Consider the following 15,699-nt stretch of genomic DNA (forward strand, 5'->3'; position numbering starts at 1 on the left):
ATGGCTAGCATGACTTTATACAGGGTCTGCCTACTCTATAAGGGATACTAGGCCATTGGTCCCAGTCCGTCCGTCTTCCATCACGGGGCGTCTGCCTGGCTCATCTCCAGGGAACCAAGATCGAAGAGACAATTATTAACATTTGAAAATAGTGCTACTCTATCATTAGATCGTGCACTTGGCAGGCTCGAAGACTGGCACAGGGGGAGTCTCTAGGTCACACTAACCCCCACACACATTTCACTCATCCCGATCGCATCTGTCGACTTCCAAGGCTTCCACCCTCGCTTTTGAACTATAATTTATCCCTCCCTGTACCTCACATTACAAATCATGCCATTGTAGAATAAAGGTGAGACAGCCATATTCTTAGATCTTTTATGGTTGATGGGTGGTCAGTGGTCAAATAAGATCTTGGAGTTCAGGGGTCTTAGGATGCAGGGGCCATAAATTGTGGCCCGTTTGTGATAACACGCACCCCAAGGCGCCCAAACACTGCATCGTGCCCTTGCGGGGCACTTCTTATTGGCAACACTTTGTACAAAGGGGAGTTTCTGTGAAGGTTAGCAGCCACATGGGCTTCATTAGCTCTTCTGCCTATTCAGATTCCCTCTTCAGGCTTGTGGCCTGTGCTTAGCATGCTGAACGCTACTTGGACATGCAGGTCCTATACTTCTACCATAACTCCAAAATGGAGTCTACTTATATGCAAGCCCTATGTCTAAATCACATATGTTCGTGTGGGGATCCATGGGATGCCCTCCTCCCCCCTGGTATGTCACAGGTCTTCCAATGGGGTCGCCTCACCCCAAAGCGCCTAGGGGGTGGGATGGGGCAATTCCCTTCCCAACACTAGGCAGCAATTCAACCCCTTCCCGTTTGACAGCCCGCCATTGCAGGCTCAGTAGTTCAAAATTCAAATTGAAGTAGTTACTGCTCCCCCAGAAAGCCAAGTTTCGTAAAGTTATGGCATCTCAGTTTTGCTAAAAATGTAAATTCAAGAGCTATAAAAAGAAATCATTAACATGTCAACAAAGTGCAAGACAGTAAATTGGATCAAACCAAAGTACACCTGTAAGTTTACAGGAGGAGACTGAGTGGACGCCCTGGCAGAGGCGTAGACAGGGTAGGGCCTGAGCAGGCAAGGCCCACCCAAAATATGTAAATGCCCACTCAGCAGCACTATATGGGCATTTACAAATGTTAATGTCACTGCGTTGGGCCCAACTACATTCGCTTCAGGCCCCACTTGTTAGACAATCCTGGCTACGCCTCTGCGCCCTGGGCAAGCAACCTTAGTTTACCTTCATTATCAAACGCAGCATATCCTCATCAGCTACATCTTCAATGGAAGGCTCCACATTTCCGGGCCCGTGGACAAGGCAATGAAAAAGAGTCTTTGAAAAGAAGCCTGGGGCAGGTCCTCCGTGAACCAGGGAGACTGCAATCATTCTGCCAGCTTCGTAGTACAGATTTTGTTGCAGGGCTGGGGATGAAAGCAGGGACACAATTTGATTTTACATAATCAGGATGTATTGGCATGATGATATCACCCTACCTGAGTAAATATACTCGGTTGAACTTCATTCAGGTCTACAAAAAATAATCTGGTTCACAAACAAGCAATTGCATCACAACACATTGAAATAAAGTTCCGCTATTTGACCCAGAAACAACAAGTTACTCACAATAATTAATTATGTACATTTAGTCCCTTTTACTGAAGCAAAGAATCCCCATGAAAATTGCAGGACCTCTGCTATCGGAAGACTACACTTAAAAAAAAAAATAACACTTGGGCACGCAATAAGACACTTGGAACAAAACACCTACTCTACCGGCTCCAACCCCCAGTCCTCCTTTGCATGGCTTGAAGTATCTTGGTATTCTCCAATCCAGTTTCTCCTTGGATAATCTGCCATTTTAAGCCTACCGCTCGGATGGTCGACCACTAAACTTTGTACCACTTCGATACTGGCACATTTTCACAACTGGTACACTAAACTGACCCACACCACACCCTACTGGTCTAATTTAATCAGATCCCAGGAAACAATTCAGCATCAAAACACTCATGAAATGGACAGGCAACCAAGAGCCTACAAGACACAGCGGGCGGGCTTACACACACCAGCCGAGCACAAAGACCTCGAAATGTCTTGCTCACAGAGACCGCTGGACAAGAACTGTACATAAAAACTCAAATACCGGCAAAGAAATCCAAATGACGCAACCACCTACTTCATAGAACCTCAATACTCTGGAAAACCATGCAAAAACAAAACAAAAACAAAAAAAAGAAACAAAAAAAAGAAAGGCCTTTGGCAAAACATCGACCAAAATCACTTAACTTTACATCTCAAGATACCCATCCACTGACCGAGCTGCAGAAACGACGAACTGAAGGTCACACTGCATCGGAAGAGGAAAAACACCCACTGTTAGGAAAGATTTTCATTTATGGGTAATTCTCTCCAGTTGTGAACCCCAACTTTTTGATTTTGTCGGACCTTCCTAGACTGACTTCCCAGTGGAGCCCAGCCTTCTGCTGTACTCCGCGGGGCTTTTGCTCATCTTAAGGGGAAACTGATATGCCCTTCAGACTGTCTATACTGGGAGACTTTGTTTCCCTTAGTCTTTCACTTTGTTGCTATTTCTTGGCAACATTTTATCAGTGCACAATGTACCTTCTAGTACAGTGCGCTGGGGTCTCATTTTTAAGGCCCTAGACACCCTTTAAGGATTTTAGGTGAATGGGTTTGCCCAGGACAGTGGCCAGTGCCTAAAATGCCCATGCCTTGAGGTCCTTTGTTCTGTGTCGGCCATTTAGTCCCTTTGCCTTCCTCAAGTCAAGTAGACCGGGACTTTCGTGGGCCTCTGCATGCCAGGTGTATGCGCGCCGGGATGTGAGCTGGAGGGGTCTAGTTCCAATACACATCCTGGGTGCCAGGATGTATGGTGTCCCTGGAACCGCCGCTGTCTCGAGTTTCGACTTGGGAACAGTAAGTTCATGGTAGAAAGCACCCCCCGACGAGATTCGTACGCTTAGCGTTCCTAGGTCTGGAATTAGGAGAGTCTGCTTGAACCAGAGCCTACGTGGTACTCATGTCACCCAACTGTGGCGACTAGCTTCGTGGGTGCCTTGCTGCTGTGCCCCCCCCTGTGCCCTAAGACAAGCTCCAGTGGAACTGGCCCGATCACTTCTCAAATTAGTGGAAAAATCGGCACTGTCCGCCACGGACTAAGGTCCCAAAACACAGCCCCCGAAAGCCGGAGTGACGCGCAACTACTGGACTCTGACATGCAAGCGAAGTGGACTTGACAGACGAAGTTCGGTCCGGACTTACCGGTGGCCCCTGGCGCATCCATAGATTGACACACAAGTGTCCCCCTAGGGCAACTCTCCTTTGTTAGGGTAGCCTGTGCTACCATCCCATTCACGATTCCTGGAAATAGATTTGCGCCCTTATGGAGACCCTCCTCAAATAATGGAACTCTATTCTTCATCGCCTTACCCCACCACCTTCCTGCGATAGTACTTGAAGAGACCCCTTGTGTACTTTAATGCACGACTGAGTACTGCCGCACTGAACATACGTTTGAGCACAAGGCTCCACACTTCGCAGGGATTGGACTGCCTATTAGTTGGGGTTGAGAGTCTTGAAGAATTGCCTAAAGTAGATTTGCACTGTCTGACCCTCTTCTGTTACAAGTTGTCGATCTTTACTAGTTGAATATTCCTTTAGGCAAATAGTTACTGTATGTATGTTCCCTAGTAAAGTGTGTTAGTATTGTTAATATTGCTGTGGTTTCTTTGTGTTTGACTTAAAAAGGTCTTTAATAAATGTATGCGTTTTTGATATATACACACGACAGAGTAATTTGTAGTGTCGTTTACTGTCTGTGCTCATTGTGGACTTTCGGTCACCCCCCCCCCCCTCCTGAGACCTAGCCTTGACTGCCGCCAATGCTACCTTGATTGGCCTTGCTTGTCCAGAAAGTTACCCTCTTCCAAGAAACCAGGCTGGCCTGCTGAACCTCTGCCCACCAGGTCAGAGTTCAGAAATGCATCTCAACACCCACCACAAACTAATCAACATACAAAGAGAAGCAACCCTCCTAGGACTGGCGACAAAACAAATCAACTCACAATGTCACAACCATGAGTGAAAACTATCGATCAGAAACTCAATCTGCACCACCTTCTCAGTGAAATGGAAAACAACCAACATTGCCCACCTAGCCATCACATCAAAGTCAACAGTAGGATCAAAGGGAACCAAGAGGCGCATTTGCCCCACCGACCAAACTACCAATGGGAAAATAAACACCAGAAAACAAAAATAATCACTGCAATCTGATCAGTGCAGTCCCTTCCGAAACAGCATAGGGATAGACAAACTCCTCAGCAAAGGAGGAACCAATACAGTGTTCATCACAGAAATGTGGGTAACTGGTAACTTTAAAGTAATGGCACATGAATCCAACCCGACCACTTCAAAATTAAACAGGCCAACTGCATAGGAAAAAGAGGAGGGCTAGCCATAGACTACAAGGAACTTCTAAGAAACAGAGGCACCATCTGTAAACATCCTGGACTGACATTCCTACTCATCTACAGACCATACACATGTAACCCAACCTTCAAAGCAAGGTTTGCAGACACAATAACCAGCATTGCACGAGAACATCAACACTTGACAATACTGAGACCATCTGTTTCAAGGAAGGAAATAGCCATCAAAATCAATTACCTTCAGCCTAACCAGCATGCACCTACAACTAAAATGGCTACCGGACACAGATGCCATCTTCTGCAAAAACAAACCTCAACTACAAGCAGCCCCCAATCCACACACACTGAGGCAATCCATCCATGCAAATTCACTCAACACACAGAATCCTAGTTCCATTTGAGAAAAGAAAATGGAAATTACTGAACCCCAAGGAACTAAACATCATAATTAAATCCACAAAATCATTGAACAGAACTCCCTCCTGGACTCACTGCCATAACTAGTGATCGTATTGCAAAAATTAGACGCACTAGACTCTGTAGCACCAAAGAAACTTCATGCCCTGCCTGAAGAAAACGGTCACACGATGGTTTATCCCCCATGTCCTGTTCTTGAAGAAAGACAACCGTAAAGTAGCACTAACCTGGAGAAAGCACTATAACCAACAGGGCAAAATCACATACGGCTCTAAAAAGCAGAAATCCAGAAAGCAAAAAATTTACACTATGCAGAATTAATCTAAAAAGTAAATTGTGCAGAGAAAGAGGTTTATCATTAATGACAGGAACACTAATGCAATCACGCCATCACCCGCTCACAGAAACCAACATTGCAAACCACTTTAAAAACAAAAGTCCAGCAAGCCATTAACATTTTGCCCATGGACGTAAGCAGCAACACAACCACAGGCAAACCCACAGAAGCAAGCTTTGCACTGATCTAGATGCAAGACTGAACAGGAATAGTAGCCAGGAGCTACACATTTGTCAATGACAACCCCCGCCCCCAAAAAAAAAGAAAATTGCAGAGTAAGCACAGATCATGCCACCAACTACCACCCAATAGCAAACATCCCCATCTGGGCGCTGTCGAAATTTCAAGGTTACAGGTGATAGGACATTCAGGAAAATAGAAAAACAAAAATAGTATATACAAAAGAGTCTACATACTTGTAAAGAATGTTACAGCAAAATATACAGTATTTTACACATATGGAATGAATTTATACAGGATCACGTGAAGACCTAGAGCAACTGGGGTTCCTAGGATAGCAATCATCATTGGTCACAAGAGTATTGCCATTTCTTAACATTCATCTTGAAAGGGTAGAAAGAGGGTAATGCTCTTAAGTTATCGGGATAGAGTTCCAAAGTTGTGTGCCATGACTGGAAGCTAGAACCTCAGTTTTTTTTGTTTTGTTTGAAGTTTGGTATTCTGAGGCCGTTGGATTGTGCCTTTCTGATGGGCCGGGCTGACGTGTATCTGGTGAATCTATCCGTCAAGTATATGGGCACCTTGTTGGTAAGGCCTTTGTGGGTGAAGTTTAGTGATTTGAGCTTAATGCTGTCATTAATGGCAAGCCAGTTAATAGCGCGTCTCTCGTGTGAAAAATGCTGCGATTTTGGGATGCCCAAGCAGATCTTGAAGGCATTGTTTTGAAGTGTCTGGAGTTTGTTAGTGTTATGTTTGCTGGTACCAAGATAAGAGTGCCTTACAGTAATCCAACTTGGATAATATTAGTGCACATGATATAGTGATGCAGCTTTTAATCACTTTATTTTCATTTTGAGATATGCATTCAAGTTGTATGATACATTTAATAACAAGCAAACCCAACCCAAATTTACAACTTCAAAACCTTAACATACTACTACTACAAATCTCTATTCTACAATAGAAAATCAAACATCCCAAAACAAACCAACAAACACGACACACATCACACCAAACATGAATATAATAACCTCCCATCTATTTCTTTCAAAAATAATGCATGCAGCCAATGAACATTAACTGTATAATTCATTGAAAGAGCTCCAAATTCCAAGGTAATGCTCCTCCCTCTTCTGCTTCGTTAGCATTATTTTCTCGCAATCAGAGTACGAACATCACTCAGCCAGTCATCCACAGCTGGCATTTTCCTTGACTTCCAAATGTTCAATATTTGTTTAGCCGCTACTACTAATACCCTGTTAACCCATCCTGTTCTCACACTAACCATGTCCCCTCTCTCACTGTTAGATAATAAAATCATCGAGTAAGGTGTTCGTGGTAGTGGGTCCCCTAACACAATATCCAAACTGTTCAAAACATCCCTCCAAAAAGGTAGATAGCCTTGAGCACGACCATAGCATATGAAGAAAGGTGCCCCTACTAAAACCACAACCCCAACAGATATCGTTATCCAACAATCCTAGCTTGGCCATTCAAGCAGGGGACCAAAACAATCTACACAGAATTTTCTGTCTCATATACCTCCACCCTAAATCCATTTTTGACTGCACCCCTATCCATACCAAGTTCCTCTACCCAAACCCGACGCAATTTTTCTCATGACTCTTTTCTACATGCAAGTTATCCATTGGCATAAGTTTCATGTATGTTGACACTGTACATGGAAGAGAACTGATGACATCACAAACCGCTGGTCTCTCCCTCATTAGTTCCAACATTCTCTGCCGTTCAGTTAAAAGGAAAGTCAGATCCCTATAACGTGCACGTTCCCTACCTCTGAGCCCAAATGATTCTGAGCCGTTCAAAGGATACCACACTTTCACCCCCATACATCACGTACTCTGTACCCAAATGTTTTCCCCTCTAGCAGTCATGAAAGTTTGTAAGACCACCCTAGCATTACCCAAAGTAGGCAATTTCACTGTAGAATCCGGCCACTTAGACAGAGTACATGTCACGTAAAGCATAAGGCGAAAATTGCATACCCTCAATTTGCCAATAGGGCACATCACTACCCACATCAGAAAAATAGAAAGCCGATTTCTTTAGAACAAACCCAGCACAATAATCCATTGAATTTGGATAGCCAAAGCCCCCTATCTTCACAGACTGCATCAAAATGTACCTAGGTATCTTAGGTCTGTTACCTACCCCCAAAGGAACTCTCGAAAAACTATCAATACTACCAATGACCTTCTTAGTGAATTTCAAAGGAATAGATTGGATAATGTAAAGCACCTTTGGCAGAAGAACCATCTTGATAGCATTTATTTTTGCCAAGAGCCCCAGCGGTAAACAACCCCATTTTAATATGTCCCTCTGAATCTTTCCCAAAATTTTTGAGACATTAAACTCAGACATTTTCCTTAAGTCCTTAAGAACCAGGTATATTCCCAAATATTTCATAGCTTTCGTCTCCCACTGACAATCCCATGAACCCATATACCCCCCCCTGGGTTGTGAAACATCTAGAGGAAAAATCACCATCTTCTCTAAGTTGACCTTATGTCCAGAAAATGACCCCACCTCCTTAAACATACGTATTAGCTTTTCACACCCTTCCAGTGGATTAGTCAAGACAATAGTCATATCGTCCGCATAACACAGGATCTTAATTTCACTTTTCCCAAATTTTAGGCCATGGAGACTCTGCTCCTGCTTTATGTATGCAATCAATGGCTCCCTTGCAAGATTAAAAAGGTATGGTGATAATGGACAGCCTTGTCTAGTACCTCTTGACAAGAAGAATGGGGCAGACAAAATGCAATTAACCCAAACTCTAGCACAGAAAAGATTTAAGCATTTTAATAACTCTTAAAAAGGTACCCCCAAAACCAATCTTTCCAAGTGTATGTTGCAAGAAAGACCAATTAACACTGTCGAAGGCCTTCTCCACGTCCATAAAAATTAGGAGTGTATTCTGGACCTGTTCCTTTAGGAGTCCCATTATATCTATTAGTGTCCTAACATGATCATACCCATATCTGCCCCGCATAAAGCCAACCTGAGAGTGGCTAATCAGATCACCAATACACCTATCCAGCCAGTTAGTCAGCTTGTTCTCTCCAATTCATCTTTATCCTCATTACTTCTCGTCATCTGGTACCTCCTCTGACACCCCCCCCCCCCCAATGCACTCTCCAATCTCCTCAGCTCAGGCACTAGCCTTTTCAGTGTACGGGCCGTGATTTTCATCAACTCACACCTATAACTGTTGCTTTGAAACGGTCCCAAACCGTTATATCTGATGCAGAACCCTCATTTAGCTGCAAAATCTTGTAGGGGCCCCAACCACCCTCTTTTCCTGTAAAATATAAGTTTATAGATGCCATTTGGGGGTTCCAATCCTATATCCAACCACTTTTTTAACAAAGAATGGTCCGAAATACCTCTCTCCAAGATGCAGCTTTTAGTGGTCAGGAAGGGTTTGCACACTACAATCATAATACAATAATCAATAATACCTTACACACTAAAATCTTAGCCCGCCAAAAGGCCCTATCTTTTCTAGTAGATCGTGCCGCGGCACCTCCAGCCTTTGACGCACCCAGTCAGGTACCTAAATTTGAATTTTCAGACATGAGTGAATAGGAAGTCATTGCCCTCATAAAATCCATTAAGCCCTCCAATTGCAAGGGCGACACATGCCCTGCCCACATCAAAGACTGCGCACCAGACTTGGCACCCATCATCACTGCCTTCATCAACTCGTCGCATGTACCGACTTCCCTAAAAGAAGCTTGGGTCCGACCACTCCTAAAAAAAAAACCTCTCGACCCATTAATCCCAGGAAACTACCGACCTATCACAGCGGTCCCCTTTCTGTTAAAGATTTTGGATGAAGCAGCCTACGTGCAGGTTCAAAAATGTATTGAAGACAACCACCTACTGGGACTACGCCAGTCCGGCTTCCGCCCCCGTCATGGCACCGAGACGGCACCACTTGACCTAAAAAAATCAAATAGATGACCTAAGAGACATAGGCAAACCGGCACTCCTCCCGCTTCTAGATCCTTCTGCGGCCTGCGATTTGGTAGAGCATAAAACTCTATGCCACCATCTCTCTGCCTCAGCCCACTTCTCCACTAAAGCATGCGAGTGGATTACTTAATTCCTTCAAGATAGAGAAGACCTTCATTACTCTGACACCGCCAACGCCACACCCAGCCCTATCAAATGTGGAGTCCCACAGGGCTCCTGCATAGCCCCCACACTATATAACCTCTTCACGAGACCCCTTTTCAGGATACTTGACTCTATGGGCATCTCATACCAATTATGCAGATGATACACAGGTTCTCATCCCCCTCTCGGGTGATTATACTACGGACCTGAACACCCTTAACAGTATCTACTCCACCATTCAATCCAGGATGGCAGAGAATTGGCTCTGCCTAAACAGTGATAAGACCAAACTCTTCCTGGTCGGCTCTCCATCCACACTGGGCAAACTTGATAAAAAGTACCAATCCTTCACCATTGAAAACATCCCCATCACAGTCTAGCAAACTATTAAAACACTTGGTGTATACCTCGAACCCAGTCTCACCATGGACAGGCAGGTCAATGCAATCGCCTCCTCCGCAGCATACCACTCCAAACTCATCAATGTCGTTAGGCCTTTCCTATCCCAACAGAACTGCATCACCATAGCCAGAGCCATCATCGGATCCAGACTGGACTATTGCAATGCCCTATTCATCGGAACCTCAAAAAATCCTTGCCAAACTCCAGATTGCCCCAAATAATGCCTTAAGGGCTGCTACAGGCATCTCGCGCAACGAACACATCTCTGGGGTCAGGAGGCAGGTCTTCATGATCAGGCTCCTCCCTATCTTGCACAAAGGATCACCAAACAAACAGCGTCCAGACCCTCGAGGTCGGTCTATGTTAACCGCATCACGGTTCCTCACACGCGCAGAGTGCGTGCAAGAGGCACCAGCTTCCCCACTATGGCTGCAACCCTGTGGAACAACCTCCCAGCTCAGATCAGAACAATCGACTCACACACAGCCTTCCACAAGGCCCTAAAAACCAGGCTCTTTATCTAAAGAGCATATCCCCATGAGATCTGTACTACATTTGTCACTGTGTATAAGAAACCCATCTGTATTGCAGTCTGTTACCTGTATAAGAAAAATGTCTTGAACAACTAACGTATCAAATGGTAACAACTGTAACCTAACAAATGTATCTAAGCATTCTTTCTCAGGCCGCTTATTGTAACCCGCAAGCAAGCCTCCTTAAGTTTCCTTAAAGCGCCTCGTTGCCTGTGGGCTGTAGTGCGCTCTACAAATACAAAATAAATAAAAAATAAATAAGTGGATCAGTTTGCAGGTTTAACTAGTGGCTGTGGCGTTTACTTGCCTGTTAAGGTTGAGTGCTGAGTCCAAGTAAAAACCTAAGGTTTTTACTTCTTTAGGGACTTTAATCTTGATACCGTCGATGGTGATCGAGTTATACAGTGGGGAGAGTTTATTCAGTTTGTTAGTGGATTCCCACGATTAAAAGCTGTTTTTTCATCATTGACATAATCCATGGGTGGCCATCCAGGTCTGTATAATTAAGTAGATTTTATTAATTAGATCTACATCTTTGACATAGTCGCCTTGGATAGGGATGAGAATCTGGGCGTCATCAGCATAGTTGGTGTATGAGACACCCAGATTGTCAAGTATTTCGAATAGGGGCTTGGTAAATATATTATACAGAGTATATAGGGGAGACACATGATCCCTGTGGTACTATGCATGTGATAGGTACTGTGTCCGCAGCAGAAGAGGGTGAAAAGACTCTGATCTTTTGTCTAGGAAGGACTTTATCCACAAAGTCACGTCCTTGGAGAAGTGGGCGCTAGTTTCAGATGACTGCACAAAACGTTATGGTCAACCAGGTCGAATGCAGCAGAAAAGTCCAGAAGGAGGAGAATGGAGGCTTTTACTTTGTCTTTCCGGTCATCTGGTTGGTTCTTAGGTCAAGAAGGGCCATCTCAGTCCCATGTTTTGGCCTAAAGCCCGATTGGCGGGTGCTTAGTAAGTTGTTTAACTCCAGGTAGGATTGAATCTGGAGGATTGTATCTAAGGTTACTTAACTTTCGATTGGATGTTCGTCCTACGTATTCCTCATTTTCAGATATCCTCCTCAGCTTAGCTGCTTCAGATCTTTCAGTAGAGGGCGTTGGGCGTCGATGCAGTCAACTCTATGTCCCTCGAGGGCCTCCGTCTCGAGGTAATCACTGGTACATATAGCACACGCAACACCCGTTGGCTTCAGTTCTGTTTTTACACCCTCATGCACAATTAATGGCATTAGCAGGTCCAAGCCAGTCTAAGACCTTGAAAGAGCGTAGGTGTAATGCACTGAAATTCTACTATAGGTTGGGAGGGGCGATGAGAAATAAGTGGGAGGAACATCCAATCGAAATAACGTTACCAGGGGCAAGGAACTTGTTCTTCGAATTAATGGTGTTCTGCCACGTATTCCTCATTTTTAGATAGACTGCCAAAGCACTGTTAGTTTTGGAGGAGGGAGTATGAATTTTAGATGCAAATTTAATCGTCGTTATGAACAGCATGTAGAACTGCCTTACCAAATCCTCCTTCCTGACTGGGGCACTAAAAGCATTTTGGGACAGAAAAAAAAAAAAATAAAATGACCAAGAAAATGGCCGCCATGGAAAGGGAAGTGTTCCCAGCGCGTCTGCTCCCGAAAAAGGATCAAAAAGAAGGTAAGTGGGGTTGGGAGGACGGGAGTGAGACGGGGAAGAGGGACCAAGAAGGTAAGTGGAAGGGGGGGTGCGGGGGCGGGTGGGATCAAAGGGAATTTAAAAAAAATAAAAACTCACAAGAGTCCTCGGCAGGGGGCGAAAGCATCCTCTCAGGGGCGGGGAGGCTCTGAGCGGGGATGGCCCCGCTTCGAGCTTTCCCATTGGCTGAGGGGCTGCCACCCCCCCTGCCGGGGACAAAGGCCGTGGAATCCCGACGGAGGGATTCCCAGCCTGGTAACGACTCGGCGTGGGCCAATCAGAATGGCTTTCATTCTGATTGTGCCCTCACCGGGTACTAATGCTCAATATGATCATCCTGACATAGCTTTTCCATTTCCAGGATGGCTAAGTTAAGTGCTCGTCTTGGATCAAGCCTATGCAATGGCTCATCGTCCTTGCTAGGACGTGGAGGCAGATAGAAATATGGTAATACAATTTACTGGGATAAATGAAAGTCAGATATAACTTTCAGTAGAAAAGTTGGTTGCACTTTAATACCCTGTCCTTAAAAAATAGTATATGGAGGCTTACAAGATAATGCCTGCAGTTCGCTATACCTGCGGGCTGATGTTAATGCAACTAATAGGATGGTTTTAAAGGTCAAGAGCCTTCAAGAACACAATGAAGTGGCTCGAAAGGAGTGCACATAAGGAATTTTATTACACGATGGAGAGAACACATTAGTGAGTCCCTTTAGGAATTGTAGAACTAATGTCATCTTGATGTAGGATACCTCCTCCGACGTGCACTTGAAGATTGAAAGCACCGCCAAGTATTCTTTAATGGTCTTAATCTGGAGCCCCAGATTTGCCAAGTGTAACAAAAAAGATAATAACGTACGTGTACTACATTGGAAAGGGTCCACATCCTTTCCTGCACCAGCTACAGAATTTGTTCAAATGGCAGCTGTACAAGGATTTAGTTGCTGGCCTTCTTGTTGAAAGCAAAGAACAAATTACTTACCCCTGGCAATGTTCTTTCAAATGGATGTTCCTCCCACGTACTCATCTTCGATATACTTCGATATCCAGCTTGCAGCTCGGAACACCCCCCCCCCCCCCCCCCAACAGAGGGCACCGTGTATTGCAGACCTTGTGTCCGCAGCTAGCAGCTGGTAAAGCAGATTCAGGCAGACATTGCGGTTGTGTTGGAAACGCTGCGGTTTTTCTTTCCAAGTTTCTCAGGCTCCTCCGAGCCGGAGGAGCCTGAGAAACTTGGAAAGAAAAACCGCAGCGTTTTCCAACACAATAACGTTGTATTTATGTTTGTGGTCGCTTCAAAAGCGACCGCAAACAAATACGTTTTTAAAGCTGCGGTTTTATTTCTAAGTTTTCCGGGCTCCTCCAGCCCGGAAAACTTAGAAAAAAACCTGCAGCTAGTGCTTATTTTTTGACAAAAAATAAATAGCACTTACCGAGATTCAGCTGCAGCTTTCCTGCTCTGGTCTCCGGTCCGTGTCCTCCGAGTCCCGGCACTAATGAAGGGAAAGCCACCCAGCGGTAGACTTTGTTTACTACAGCTGGCTGGCTTTTCCTTCATTAGTGCCGCAAAAGCCAGCACAGGAGGGCCTCCATTTCACAAAATGGCTGCGCCCCTGTGCTTGCTTTTTCGAATTTTGAGCTTGAATAGCTCAAAATTTTACATAGGAAGTTTTAAAACGGAGGATGCTAGTATTTTTTTATGTGGCCCATCTATTTTTTAAATAAAATTTTTTACTAGACCATCCCTTTAATGTACTGCACTACTCTGTCCAGTATATGAGATGTGCTGTAAATACGTCCGCTGGCTAAACCATTGCTCGTATGATCTTCACTGTTATTTAAATGTTATATAGCAGTTACATTACCAATTCTGCTTGATTGTCATTCTTGCCTTGTCCTCAGCTGCATAGTTATCTGCTCCCAACCTTACTACTGCGCTGTGCTTTATAAGACTGCTGCAATAATAGTCCCGTGACCGTAGCTTGCAAACTTCCCTTTACCTATTCTAAATTCGCGCTTGCGCACATCGCCTAACCTGCGACAATCGCCTAATTTCTGGTTGACTATACTGATTTGCCTTATATCATAATTATGTCCACCTTATTTATGGATCAGAGGGGGCTCACCACTATTTGTACTGCCTTCCGATAACTCAATAACCTATGCCACACCGTCATAATCTACCTCTTGACACATGCATTTGCCTGCATGCCTGCTTCAACTGGCCAGCACTGAATCTGTTCACACTCTGGCTGTCCTATTCTGCCTGCTCCCATTACTAAGTCAACCACCCCGCTGCCTAGATCAACGCTGTGGCTAAGTAACGAACGGCATGATAGGCCTCACAAGAGACCGCGCAATTAGCGTATTGTCACCTTACTAGTTTTGTTATTAATATTCTGCTCTATTAACCTAGCTCACCAAACTAAATCTAGTTGTGCACAAACTCATGGTACACACTACGTACATTCTACTTAGCTTGGTTGCATTAACCATAGGCATTATGGCAACCTTCGCAATGGGCACCACTGTATTGGACTATGAGAATTACACTCTAATGAACTTGCCTCTTTGAAGCGATATACTTTCACCCCACCTATAGCCACTAGATTACCCCAAGCCAATAAAGTCAAACCCACCACCTTCCTACCTCAACTAAACTTAACATTCACTAAACCAGAGTCCCCAACCTCACGACTAATAATGCCCAATCACAAACTCCCGACCAATGGATCAAATTATATACTTCAAAACATGCACCCAATCAACCATGTTCCATTACTACTAGAAACTCTAGACTAGGATAGAGCCTCACTACAGGCCACCATTCAACTACTAAAATCGCCCACAAAACTAGCATTAAAACTGCACTAGCAGAGCAGAAATCACAACCAATAAGTAAGCAGACAAGAGGGCTCACTTATGTAAAAACATTCAGGAAACAATACTGTTGAGGGTAAAATCTCTTCCATCAACGGGGGACTCATTAATGCCAGATCATTAACAGCCCATGCTCTAGACATTAATGACCTCATAGCCACAAATTAACTAGACTTCCTAGCTATTATAGAGACTTGTCTCCAAACTACATCTGGCCCACTGCTCTCACTGGCCATAACAGACAACTAAACCATTATTAGACAAGATCGAATATCTACGAAAGGCGGAGGCGTAGCCTTCATTGCAAGAACGTCACTAGGTCTTAGGCCTGCCCCTACCCAAACCATCTTCTCTGGAGAACTCATCAATTAAACTGCCCATGTTGCCTACATGAACTATAACCGTACACCTGTGTACAGACCACCATGCCCTCTCATCCGTTGAAGATATTACTCTACTCACAGCCAACTCCAAACCAGGTTCACAAGTCATGCTCCTGGGTGACTAACCTAGTTCTACAGGACCTTAAAGACACCAACGCCTCGATCATCGCTAATAGTATCTCAGAACTAGGTTTCTCACGTGTCTCCTAACCTACCCA

At 44.5% G+C, this 15,699-nt stretch overlaps 1 protein-coding gene across 2 annotated transcripts in view; it reads right to left on the reverse strand.

Moving 5' to 3' along the window:
* The window catches only part of G2E3 (G2/M-phase specific E3 ubiquitin protein ligase), a 950,771-nt gene that overhangs the window by 105,885 nt on the left and 829,187 nt on the right, over positions 1-15,699 (reverse strand). For both annotated transcript variants that reach the window (XM_069638501.1, XM_069638502.1), the window contains exon 13: positions 1,305-1,486. In XM_069638501.1, coding sequence (XP_069494602.1) covers positions 1,305-1,486 — 182 coding nt within the window. The remainder of the gene's footprint in view (positions 1-1,304; positions 1,487-15,699) is intronic.

This window comes from Ambystoma mexicanum, chromosome 14, assembly GCF_040938575.1.
Source record: "Ambystoma mexicanum isolate Mex_15411 chromosome 14, UKY_AmexF1_1, whole genome shotgun sequence".
NCBI classification, from domain to species: domain Eukaryota; kingdom Metazoa; phylum Chordata; class Amphibia; order Caudata; family Ambystomatidae; genus Ambystoma; species Ambystoma mexicanum.